This window comes from Carettochelys insculpta, chromosome 3 (genome assembly GCF_033958435.1).
Source record: "Carettochelys insculpta isolate YL-2023 chromosome 3, ASM3395843v1, whole genome shotgun sequence".
NCBI classification, from domain to species: Eukaryota; Metazoa; Chordata; order Testudines; family Carettochelyidae; genus Carettochelys; species Carettochelys insculpta.
This window is the reverse complement of record NC_134139.1, coordinates 45579050-45591729: the sequence shown is the minus strand read 5'-3', so window position 1 is coordinate 45591729 and position 12680 is coordinate 45579050. Positions and strand designations below refer to the sequence as shown.

At 56.5% G+C, this 12680-nt stretch overlaps 1 protein-coding gene across 3 annotated transcripts; it reads left to right on the top strand.

Moving 5' to 3' along the window:
- The first annotated feature begins 1643 nt into the window (after positions 1-1643).
- SLC35B2 (solute carrier family 35 member B2) lies at positions 1644-12523 on the top strand. 3 transcript variants are annotated; one of them, XM_074989782.1, is made up of 4 exons: positions 1644-1750; positions 6913-7106; positions 7526-7686; positions 10388-12523. In XM_074989782.1, exons 1-4 carry the CDS (start codon positions 1698-1700, stop codon positions 11324-11326), a joined length of 1347 nt encoding a protein of 448 aa, XP_074845883.1. In that variant the 5' UTR covers positions 1644-1697; the 3' UTR covers positions 11327-12523. The 3 variants fall into 3 exon arrangements, with proteins under 3 accessions (XP_074845883.1, XP_074845884.1, XP_074845882.1); XM_074989783.1 differs by having other exon boundaries at positions 1714-1778; XM_074989781.1 differs by lacking the exon at positions 1644-1750 and having other exon boundaries at positions 1807-7106.
- Positions 12524-12680: the final 157 nt, after the last annotated feature.

The following is a 12680-nucleotide window of genomic DNA, read 5'->3' as shown; positions in this document are numbered from 1 at the left end:
ACTGCAGGGGTGTGTTGGCCTACACAATCAGGAGCAGTGTGGAGATAATGAAGAAGGCAGTGTCTGTTTACCCAATGAAATGAATAGGCAGCAGGTTTAAAACAAATAAAAGGACATACTTCTCACAATGCACACTCACCCTGTAGAACTTGCGGAGGCCATGTTGTGAGAGTCAACAATAGAATGGGGCTTTAAAAAGAATTGGATACATTCATGGCTGCCTGGTTGGCTGTTAGCTAAGGTGGTCATAGATGCAGCCCTGTGCTCTGGGTGTCCCTAGACCTCTGCCTGCCAGGAGGTGGGACTGGATGCTGGGATGTCTTACTTGCTCATTGGCTTCTTGTCCTTCCCTCTGAAGCACCAGGGACCAGCCACCAGCAGAAAACAGGTTCTGGGCTAGATGTACCACTGGTCTGATCCAGCATGGCCATTCTGGCCAGCATTGGTAGGGGTGAAGGGGCAAGCTGGGGCTTCAGGCCTATCTCTCTGTATCTTGGCAACCTCTTTACCATGGTCTGAGGTGAGTAACTTGTTCCTCGGTTCTTCAGCACGCAACGCTGTACAATTGAAAGAACGATTGAATCCTCCTCTCCTGAAAAGGGATGGGTAAAGTAATCCGAAATCCTGAGTTTGGGAGAAGAAACAACGGCTTTTCTTCAGTGGAGCATTTTGTCACTAGGGCAAATGCTCAGAGTGGGAGCTAGTCCTGCTTTGGTGGCCTATGTGAAATTCAGTCCAGGGAGGCTCCTCTTCCTAAAGAGTCCCTTCCCAAGGGCTCTGATTTGCTCCCTTTGCTAGCAGCAGCACCAGTGAGGCCAGGAGCAGGCACCCCTTCCCCCCGGGGGTGAGCTGATACTGAGCTGTGTTGGCTACAGTACCCAGCATGAGATTCCATGAGCCTTCTGGGGGGCAGCCCAGCTCCCCAGCAAAGCACTGTGCTCTCTGTGTAGCCCAGCTCTGGTTGAGCCAAGAGCTGCTCCCTGCCCTGCGCATGGCTCCCTTGCAAGTGAGCCCAGAGCTGCATCCTGCCGGAGCCTGAATCCCAGTACAGGACTGAACCTTACCCCTGTGCTCCCTGCACACCTCAGCGGTGCCTGGAGGGCCTGGTGGGGAGCTGGAGGTGCTGGCCCTTTCTGTGCCTGGGGAGCGTGCTGGCTGGCAGGGCACTAAAGCCAGCCAAGGGGGCAAGCAGGTGACAGGCCTGTCTGCAGCTGCTTCTGACTCAGACACTTGAGGTAGCAGCCCTAAATGTCCCACCCTGTGCTGTGGGGTGGGGGAGTCGCCGGGGCTGAGAGGCAGCAAGAGGCTGGCCCCAGCTGCGCCAGCTGTGTAACAGCGGGAGGATTAACGCACAGATGTTCCTCCTGCCAGTGCAGGTACCCGGACTCAGCTCTCTCTCCGCTGCTCTGCCCCTGCATCCCTCCCCTCCCCCGTCCCTCTGCCCCACCCACTGCGCTGTCCCGACCCCACATCCCCCCGCTGCCCCCAAGCCCCCACGTGCCCCTGCTGCCCCGCGCTGCCCCCTCCCCAAGTCTTTCCATCCCCACTGCCTCCCACGTGGCCCTCCCCTCCCTTTCCCTGACCCGCGGGCCCCTCCCGGCCGCTGGACGGCGCTGTGGGGCGTGGCGCGGCTGCGCGCTGGCCCTGCAGCTCTGTGCCGCCGCAGCTGGCCCGGACCGAGCCGCCGCGGGGAGCTGATGGGCGGGCGCGGAGCGGCTCGCACCGGCCCGGCCGGCAGCCGGGGCCGGAGGTGGGTCCCACCGGCCGCCGCGGGGCGGGTGAGTGGGAGGGACGCAGCCGGGCCGGAGGCCCCACTCCGCCGGCCCCGGGCTGGCCCCGCCTGCAGGACCCGATACGGCGGCCGGGACGGAGCGTCCCTGGAGCGGGGCCCTGCGCCGCAGCGGCGCTTTCCTGCCCGAGCCTGGCCTGGGGCAGTGGGCGGCCGGGAGCCGCTCGGGAGGCCCCGTCGGCTGGCGAGCCCCGGGCCGGCAGGGCCTTGCGTCCGCCCCGGGCCAGCCCCAGGCAGCTGCTGCGGAGCCCAGGAAGCCCCTTCTCCCGGGCAGTCGCTCGGGGGCCGGGCCGGGCCGGGCGCTGCGAGCAGCTTTCCCGGCTCTGGCAAGCAGGGCCAGCGCTAGCCCGGCCGGGACTCGGGTAGAGCGCCACGGCCCGCTGGGCAGGGCTGCAGCCCGGGGCCCCCGGCAGCGCTCTGCTGGGACCCCCGCTGTACGGCGCCCAGCGCAGCCGCCCTGCTTCCTCCTGGCCCGTCACGCCAGCCCTGGCAGAAACAAGCGTGGCACGGCTGGGCCATGGGGGTTTCTAGCCTGGGGCTGCGGGGTGGAAGGAGTAATTCAGGGGGAGCCACTCGGAAGGGCTTCTCCGGTGGCATGTGACACTTCTGTCAGAACAGGCTGGAGGCAGATGTCCCTGGGCTCTGCTGCGGGTCACAGCTGTTAGTCTCCAAGCTCTCCCCCCACCACGCCCAGAGCGTTCCCCAGACCCCCCTGACCTGGCCAGGACTCCTGCAGGTCGGCTCACTGCAGAGGGGAGCTCAGCATGCTACTTCGGGGCCAGACTGTCAACAAGTGTTCAGCTGCTGCTGAAGCACCGGAGTCCGGAGCTTATTTTCTCTAGTGCTCCATTCCCGCGGTGATGCTTGTGGCCAGAGCTGCTGCGAGGCACTAAATTCTCTTGGAAATCTGTCCCTTTGTTCGATGCCCATTGAGCTCTCTTGGAAAATCTGGTCCAAACAGGTAGATGAAAAAGGCAGAGCATGGGCGATTTGGCATCATCTGTTAGTTATGGGGGCAAAGGACCCAGCCCCTAAAGTCTTTGAAGCAAGAAATGCTCCCTCCCGCCACATCAGAGTGCCCCTCCCAGGCTAGGAAAACACTAGGCCCCTGGAGCCAGGCCCTCTGTTGTTGACTGAGGGATGTTCTGTCCTACGCTGGGATTAGCCACCACCACAGGAGTCTCCAGCTGGTAGTTTTGGGCACTTGGAGCTAGATGAGGTCTGCGAAGGTCACCGTGGCCCCAACGGCTGCTGCGGAAGAGAGTTGTTGCAGCTGTGTTACGTGCATCCCCCTCTGACGCCAGGCTTTGTGCTACTGGCAGGTCAGGCACTGCCTTGGCCAGTGGGCTGAAGGAATCCAGGGCTCACGGCTCATCCGTTGAGTGGGTTGGGAATTTCCGCCGGGCAGATGAACATAGCCTGTCGTGTGACCTCCCACTCTCCGAGGAGCTGAAGAAAAGTAACTGCAACTGGGACTGGCATTCGGCTTGGCCTCTTTAAACAGGCACAGGCCGCAATGTCAGGCATGGAGAGGTCAGGAGTGAGGGGCCTGTGTGGAGCTGCTTGTGGGGAGCCCAGGGCAGGGATAGGAGGAGGCTGTGGGTCGGGATGATGGGGCATTGGCAGAGCTGAGTCTGGAGGAGCCTATGACTTCATTAGCAGGCTGGGAGCTGAGCAGGGAGCCCATGGGGCTGGGAGCTCCCTCCCGTTCCTGGTGATCTTAGAGCTGAGCTAGGTTAGGTGGGTCTTACTCTCCACAGAGGGGTCTTTCCTGACCCTTTTCCCTGGGCCCAAGTGCTGAGGTGCCAGAAAGGCTAAGTTGGAAACTGTAGGGAGAGGGGAGAGTCAGGGAACTCTGTCCCATCCTGGCTCTGGGACTGTGTGTCAGAAACTTGCACCTTCTCTGAGCTTGTCCTCCCAGTTTCCTGAATGCTGTGTTGGCCTGAGGCTATGAAAGCTCCTTTCATGCCTGCTGAGAGGTGCTGTGGCTGCGGATGGTACCTGTAACACTAGCTGCCCTGTTGGAGAGGGGAGGGAGCTGAGCTGTCTGGCGGGGACTGTAAGCTGTTAGCTGCAGGGACAGAGTGAGCCATTGTCCAGCTGCACCCTCTGCTTTGCTGTGGGCCTGGGATACCAGAGCTGTTACTCCTCCTACAAGGGCTTGGATGAAGCCGTTTGCTATCCCCTTGGATTATCAGTAGTAGAGTCTGGCATTAGGTCTCTCCCTGGCTGACCCTTCCTCCAGTCCTCAGCACAGCTGCTGGTTCAAGTACCAGGTGGGAAGGATACACCATGACTGGTAGCCCTGACCCAGCTCCTGCGGTTAAATCTAGCTAAAATCCGACCTCAGTGAAGCTGAGGGCGCTTCTGCCCCGGCCCCAGTGCCCAAGACGCCAGAGTCGCTGTGATCGGTGAGAATTTTATTCTGAGGAAGGACAGTCCCGACAAATCAGGTGTGGGTGTGTATGCCATTTCACCCCAGATGTGTAGGGGCTAGTGTACCAGAACCCTGCGCGTGTCCCCTGCTACAGTTGGTGCTCATGAGGGGAACAGAGGTGATGTTTTTGTGGGATGGAGCTAAGTCAGCAATGCCTTAAATGTCACTAGTGAGAACCCAGCCTGCACAGAAGTGTTGGTGGGCCCCTCTTCCTTAGGGAATCCAGGGTAGATGAACTGTCCCCCTGCCATGTCAGCATCCAGCGCTGCAGCATATGTCAGTGCGTGTGAATCAGGCCGCAAAACTATCCCCAGAGAAGAGCAGCAGCTTGAACTTCTCTTGCAGGTGGTAATTTCTGGTGTTAGGCACGAGGGAGGAAATTTTCTATGCAAATCGTGGTGTCTGTCTTGGCAAGGTCCTTCATTTGGGAATCTCCTCCCTAGGGCTGCCTAGGGACAGGAAAGGCCCCTGGACCTTTCCCCACAAGGGAAGGGAGGAGCTGTAAGTGGTGGGATATCAAAGACAACTTTCTTTCCTGGCTTTAGTGCCCTTTTACTGACATGGCCTCTAGGCTGCTAAGGGTTAAATTTATACCTGTGCTCAGCATAGCCCTGATACTGCGGGACCCCCCAGGGAGGCTCCCTAGAGGTTCCAGCAGCACAACTTTCTTGTAAGGAACTGCCTTTCTGTGGCTACTGCCAGGAGAGGGTCCCACCGCACGTGAGACATGAATTCAGCCTTGCAGCCCCAGCAGGGTACTAGCATCATCCTGTTGTACAAACAGAGAAACTGAGGCACCAGCTGGGGAAGCGACTTGCCCAAGGCCACCCAGAGTGTCAGTGATTGCTGGGAATAAAACCCAGGAGTCCTGTACCCCCAAGCACCCTGATTTACTTTAGTCGGCGGTTCGGGCGCAGGCTGCTCACCACGGGCAGGCGCACACGTGTGTGTAGGAAGTCATTGTTTGGGGCGGGAGTGAGCCCTGCGTCCGCTGGCCCGGTTCCCTGCCTGGCGCGCAGGCCTTGTTGCAGTTCTGGAGGGAGTGCTCCCCAGGGGACGGATTGGAGAGGGTAATGCTGGGCCAGTCCTGTGGTGGGGAGGACGCCAGTCGGTCCTTGCGGCCCCTGCTGTGTTAATGGTGGCAGACTAGTGGGCTGGGTACTCCGAAGCAGGTGGTGGTAAACTCTCCCCCGCATATGCCTGTGGGAGAGTCCCTTCCTGAGCCCAGAGGCTGTCTCTGGCCTGGAGGGTGATTTCCTCTCAGCCTGGGTGCATGGCCTGTCCTGTTCTAAGCCAGTGGTGTCCCAAAGCAAGACACCTGATTGCCCCATGTCCCCCCTCCCCTGCCAGGCGCTCTGCCCTCCTGCCCCCGCAGCCAGGCACCCTACTCCCCAGCCCCTCGGGTGACTCGCTGGGGACGCTGCCGGAGCTGCCCAGCTCCACGTGGCGCGGTGCTCGAGCCAGCTGTGCGGGGCCTGAGCTGCTGCCACCATGTAGCACCCCAGGGGCTGCTGCCTGTGCCGCCGCCCAAGCCCCCTAAGCTGCATGTGCCATAATCCGCTTGGATGCCACAGTTCTAAGCGCTGTGTGCCCAGTCCCCATGTGCCGAGTCACTGCCTGCCCTGCCCTGCCCTGCCCTCCCCTCCCCTCCCCTTTCCCCCACCTTGCTCCTTCCCTCCCCTTCCCTTTCCCCCACCTTGCTCCTTCCCTTGGCTGCCCTTTTCAATTTCTCTAAACAGAAACCCTGGAGGCAGGCGCACAGGGAAATGATGGTCTGGGAACTCACTCGCTGGTTGTCCTGCTGCTTTTCCTCTGTTTACTCGTGTACTGTACAAGCAAACATAGATTTGTCCTGCTGCAGCAGGATGTGTGAGGGGGAGTTCCCCGCCAAGCCCATCCCCTCCCCTGTGCCAAAGCCGTTTGCTTTTCAGGAAGGGGCTGAAACAGGAGCTGCTGCTTCCACTTTGTGGCTTCCTCCCTCCCCCCCCAAAAAAAAAAGTTTTGGCTGAAAATTAAACAGGTGCTAGTGAGAGCCCCAGAGAGGGAAAGCATTTGACGCTGGCATGCGTGTAGGGCTGTGGTCCTAGCACTGTGTTCTAACTCTGAGGGCCTGAGCGTTCGGGGCTGCAAACACCCTGGCTCCTAAAAACAGAGAAAACATTCTTTGCTCTTATGCCCTTGACCGCCAGGCGCTCTGCACTCTGGAATTGCTTCAGCCACCGCTGGGGCAGGATGCAACAGCTGGTGAAGACTCCAAGACCCAACTGAAAGTGGGGAGGGGGCTCGGGAGCTGAATGGCATTGAGTTGGGACATATATCAAACTGCTGAGAATTTGCCGCCGGTCCCTGGTAACTTACGCCCATGTGCCATTTGGGCCGAGCTGTGGCTCACCATGTTGCCGGTGCACTTGGGTAACACCCATAGGAAGAGGAGGGGATCTGACGCTCCCAGCTTGCAGCTGACGTGGTGGCTGTGGTGGACAAATGTCGGTGGAAAGAAGGTTTTCAGAGCAGTACAGAAGAGTGCTGCTCTCTGTCGGGGGGCGGGGGGTGCTTGATGGCTCTGGAGCTGCGTAGCAGGTGGGGAAATCTGCCACATGCCTCATGCGTTGTGGCAAACCCTGATGTTACTGGCTGGGCCAGTGGCCCCCTGCAGCTCCCTGCCTGTATCCCCTTCGTTTGGCAGGTTGTGCCTGGCTGCTGTGCTGGCTGCTCTTCCCACCATGGCTGCTAGCGAAGAGGTGTCGGCCACCTTGCAGGACTCGTGGGGGGACTTCTGGCTCTTCCGTTTCTTCATCAATGCTGCGGGCTATGCGAGCATCATGGTGCCTGGGTTTCTGCTCATCCAGTACTTCAAGAGAAAGAATTACCTGGAGACAGGTAAAAGTGGAGCAAGGCATCTCAGTTCTAAGCCTGCCCCCCAGCAATTCCAGTGTGGGCTCACCTCGCTGTGCCTGTTTCCTGTTAGATATTCTGAAGTCTGTTAGCAACAGCCGGTACTGGGTACTGTGAATAATGGGCAGAGCCCCTCAGATCTGCAAAATGGGGAGCTCTGTGCTCTGGGAGCCTGCCTACTCCCTGTTCTCAGCTGGAAAGGGCCCTCTTGGCAAAGCAGGAGGGCAGGGTGTAAGTGAGCCAATTGAAGGTGCTTCATAGACACAGCCATAAGAGGTCCCAGGCTCTACCTTGCCCCGGGCCAGTGCGGTGGGTGGGTTGGTAAGCACAGGCAGAGGGGCTGGGAGGGAAGAAAGCTCTGGAGGGAGGCTAACACACCCTGCCTGCTTCTCTCAATCCCCCAGGCCGCGGCATTTGCTTCCCTGTTGTCAAGTCCTGCATCTTTGGCAGCGAGGTCAAGTCTGCACACCCAGACGACAGCTCCCTGGCAGCCCGGAATGAGACCACGGAGTCTTCAACAGCCCAGCAGGTCCTCAAGCTGCTCTTCTGTGCTACTGGCCTCCAGGTAGAGCCTCAGCATGTTCAGGGGCATCCTGCTGTCGGGGGAGGTGGAGAGATGACATTGCAGGTTGCCAGTTGGTGGGAGACCAACGCCCTCCATCCAGTGTTCTCCTGGAGTTTTGCCTGGGAGCACTGCAGGCTGGGACATCTGGTCTCTATGGGCTAACTCCATTTTTGTGAGCTCCGGGCTGGTTGCCAGCATGGTCCGTGGAGTGTCTCGGAGAGCCACTCCGCCAGCGTCTGATAGACTGGAAGAGGCTGTCTGTTCTGTGCTCTTCACGCACCAAAACAGGCTGCCATTTATTATGTTGTTCTGGTCTTCTGCTCTGCTTCGGTGTATGCAGTTTAATCCTGTGTTCTCCCCTCTGAGCTGGATATGTCCTATCTATGGGCAGAGCCTGAGTGTAGATTTTGTTCGGAAACTGAAAACAATCTTTCCGGTATTTAAGTTCATCTGAGGTAAAAAGGAAACCGATTCTGCTCCTTTGAGTCACAGCAGCAGGGAGAGGAGAGGAAGGATGACCTTATGGTTGAAGGCCCTGGCTGGGAACTCCAGTGACCAGCATTAAGTTCCTGGTTCTCTCACAGGCTCACTGCGTGATGTGGGTCATGTCACTTTATCTCTGTGTACCTCAGTTTCCCAATGCTACAGAGGGAGGTAGGAGAGTAATTACATTATCATAGAATGCTAGGACTGGAAGGAACCTCAAGAGGTCATTGAGTCCAGTCCCCTGCCCTCCTGGCAGGACCAAGTACTGTCTAGACCATCCCTGACAGACATTTATCTAACCTGTTCTTAAATATCTCCAGAGATGGAGATTCCACAACCTCCCTTGGCAATTTATTCCGGTGTTTGACCACCCTGACAGTTAGGAACTTTTCCCAATGTCCAACCTAAACCTCCCTTGCTGCAATATAAGCCCATTGCTTCTTGTTCTATCCTCAGAGGCAAAGAAGGACAAGTTTTCTCCCTCCTCTTCATGACACCCTTTTAGATACCTGAAAACCGCTATCACGTCCCCCCTCAAACTTCTCCTTTCCAAACTAAACAAGCCCAGTTCTTTCAGCCTTTCTTCATAGGTCACATTCTCTAGACCTTTGATCATTCTTGTTGCTCTTTTCTGGACCTTCTCCAGTTTCTCCACATCTTTCTTGAAATGGGGTGCCCAGAACTGGACAAAATACTGTAAATGAGGCCTAACCAGCGCAGAGTAGAGCGGGAGAATGACTTCTCATGCCTTGTTCACAACACACCTGTTAATACATCCCAGAATCATGTTTGCTTTTTTTGCAACAGCATCACACTGTTGACCCATATGTAGCTTGTGGTCCACTATAACCCCTAGATCCCTTTCTGCCATACTCCTTCCTAGACAGTTGCTTCCCATTCTGTATGTGTGAAATTGATTATTCCTTCCTAAGTGGAGCACTTTGCATTTGTCCTTATTAAACTTCATCCTGTTTAATTCAGACCATTTCTCCAATTTGTCTAGATCATTCTGAATTATGACCCTATCCTCCAAAGCAGTTGCAACCCCTCCCAGCTTGGTATCATCTGCAAACTTAATAAGCATACTTTCTATGCCAATGTCTAAATTGTTGATGAAGATATTGAACAGAACCGGTCCCAAAACAGACCCCTGTGGAACCCCACTTGTTATACCTTTCCAGCAGGATTGAGAACCATTAATAACTACTCTCTGAGTATGGTTATCCAGCCAGTTTTGCACCCTCCTTGTAGTAGCCCCAGCTAAATTGTATTTGCATAGTTTATTGATAAGAATATCATGCGAGACTGTATCAAATGCCTTACTGAAGTCTAGGTATACAACATCCACCGCTTCTCCCTTATCCACAAGGCACGTTATGCTATCAAAGAAAGCTATCAGATTGGTTTGACGTGATCTGTTCTTTACAAATGCATCCTGGCTGTTCCTATTATGCCTGTGAGGAGCAGCAGGGCAATGTAAGTGCTTAAATACACAGATGATCGTCTCCATGAGGGCATCTTCCTTTGCTGGGTTTGCAATTAAAATGGATTTTGATTTTTAAGAATGACTTAAGAAAATGGGAACGCCCTACCAAGGCTGTAGCTCAAAAGAGCAGGAAGTGCAGCTTGGAAGTTCCCCTGGCACTAGGATCTCTCTCGGTCATGTCTTTGTCATGTTGTCTAGTCCTGTTTTGCTGGTTGAACAGGCAGCTGAAGTGAGAAATGTTTATCTTGTGAAGTGTATCACATAAAGCATACAAGGACAGAATGAACGTGACTGTGGGATACTTATTTTGCCAGTTCCTGTGTCATTTGTAATCTTGAGAGCCAGCACACATTTTTGTTCAGTATTTCCAGCCTTACCTGTAGGGGGAGGTGAGCTCAGGTGGAGCATGGCTGTCTTGGTCTTTGGGTGATGAAGTGCTGCCCTCAGGGCAGGAGCCAGAATGACTTCTCCCTACCACTATGCTGGGTGCTGTGGGAGGGAGGCTGAAGTAGCCAGGCTGGCCAGTGCATTGCTCCCCAGTTAGCCGTGGTGGTGATAGAGACCATCTCCTTGCTGGGCCTATTGGCTGTGCAGGGTAGGGGGAGAAGGTGGACAGGTCCTGCTGGGTGCAAATGGAGAGATGCACAGACAGGCCTGTTCCTCCCTGTGTGTGGTGGCTGCTAGCTACCAACCCTACTGTTCTGCCAGCCTCTGCTCTGTGCCTTGCAGGCTTCCTACCTGACGTGGGGCGTGCTCCAGGAGCGTGTCATGACCCGTACATATGGGGCCACCGAGACAGATCCCGGTGAGAAGTTCAAAGACTCCCAGTTCCTGGTTTTTATGAACCGGATCTTGGCCTTAACCGTAGCCGGTCTGTACTGTGCCCTGACCAAGCAGCCGCGTCACGGCGCCCCCATGTACAAGTATTCCTTTGCCTCGCTCTCCAACATCCTCAGCAGCTGGTGCCAATATGAGGCGCTCAAGTACATCAGTTTCCCAACCCAGGTGCTGGCCAAGGCCTCCAAGGTGATCCCGGTCATGCTGATGGGCAAGCTGGTGTCCCGCAAGAGCTACGAGTACTGGGAGTACCTGACGGCCGTGCTCATCTCGGTGGGGGTCAGCATGTTTCTGCTTTCCAGCGCCCCCGACAAGCATCTCTCAACCGTCACCACCTTCTCCGGAGTGGTCCTCCTGGCCGGCTACATCCTCTTCGACAGCTTCACCTCCAACTGGCAGGACGCCCTCTTCATGTACAAGATGTCTCCGGTGCAGATGATGTTCGGCGTGAATGTCTTCTCCTGCCTCTTCACGATGGGCTCGCTGCTGGAGCAGGGTGCCCTGCTGGAGTCAGCTCGCTTCATGGCCCGCCACTCCGAGTTCGCGGGCCACGCCGTGCTGCTGTCCATCTGCTCCGCCTTCGGCCAGCTCTTCATCTTCTACACCATCAATCAGTTTGGGGCAGCCGTCTTCACCATCATCATGACGCTGCGCCAAGCTTTTGCCATCCTGCTCTCCTGTCTCATCTATGGGCATGCCATCACCGTGGTGGGCGGGCTGGGCGTGGCCGTGGTCTTTGTGGCTCTCTTTCTGCGTGTCTACGCCCGCAGCCGCATGAAGAAGCGTAGCAAGAAGCTGCCTGCTGGCGAGGCCCCGGTGCAGAAGGTTTAGGGACCAGGGGACAGAGGGTGCTCTCTTCCCCCTTCCCATTGCAGAGCACTTCATCTATTTCTCTTCTCTTCATGAACTACTGAAGAGGGGGGAAACAAGGACTTCCTCTGCCTATGGCTTTTCCTGGACTGGCTGGAGCAGGCCTGGGGGGAGCAAGGTGCTTTTCCAGCTACCCCCACACCTTTCTCCTGTTGCCTTAATAAGTCAAAGTATTTCAATTCCCTGAGATGGCCCCGAAAAGGGAGCAAGGGGCAGAGCTAGTTCCCAGGAGTGCCAGGGGATTAACTCCTCCTCTGGGTGGTACTTGGGGCCTCTCTCGAAGATTATTTATGAACAGGGGAGCTTTCTTCCCTGGCACTTTGTCTCCAGGTGCACTCTCCCTTCCTTTCCTCACTACGGAGCTGATAATAAGGGAACAGCAAGAAAACACTATCTTTTATTTGCCTTTACAAATATATACGGTGGTGAGGGAAGTGCCAGGCTCAGGCTGCTCCAGCAGCAGGTGGTGTCTGGAGCAGGGACAGGAGTGCTGGCTGGGAGGTGAGATTTCAGCTGCTCCAGCCTCTCCCCGAGGAAGGTGGTCTAAGGAGTGTGGCAGGACTGCTCCCTGGGGGGCGCTCCCAGCCACGTTGGCCCAGCCTTTCCCAATGGTGGGGCGCTGTAGAGAACAGGGCAGGAGCCTTCCTTGCCACGGCCCATCCAGGGCTGGTAAAAGAGCTGCAGCGGCGCTGTGGCAGGTGCCGTGTCCTTCCTAGCTTGGCCAGTCAGTGCACTGCGCTGTCTGAGGCTGACACATGCAGGCGCTGCGCTGCTTGCAGACGCTCAGACATGAGCTTTTTGTGCTGCTTTTCATTTCTCTCTCACTAGTCATGGGATTGAACTGCAACTCCCAGGATCCCCTAAGGGTGATGTCTGCTCTGTGGCTTCAGGGATTTGTAAGTGGCTCCTACCCTTTAGAAAAGCACAAAGATCCTCTTCCTGGGGTATCCCTCGTTTCACCTTTTCCTGCCAGCAGGAGGTGCGGCCTGGCACTGGTACACACGGCTCCTGGAGACGGGGCACAGCCCAGTGCTGTGTTTGACCTAATAGCCGTTTCATTGCTGAACAGAGCTGGCCCCTGCCAGCTAGGGGAATGAGTTGGTACTTTTAAATGAAACTTGTTCTCTTTTTATTAAATTAAAAAGCTGCTGCAAACAGTGCCCCTGGCTGGTGGGGTCTGACTGTGCTTGGGGAAGGCAGCCCTCCTGCAAGCTCTCTGTCTAGGGACAGGGACGCCCTTGGGGCTGAACAGCACCAACACTGGCTTTCTCACCACAGGGGGAGCAGTACTAGTCCCAGGGGACAGCTGGGGAAC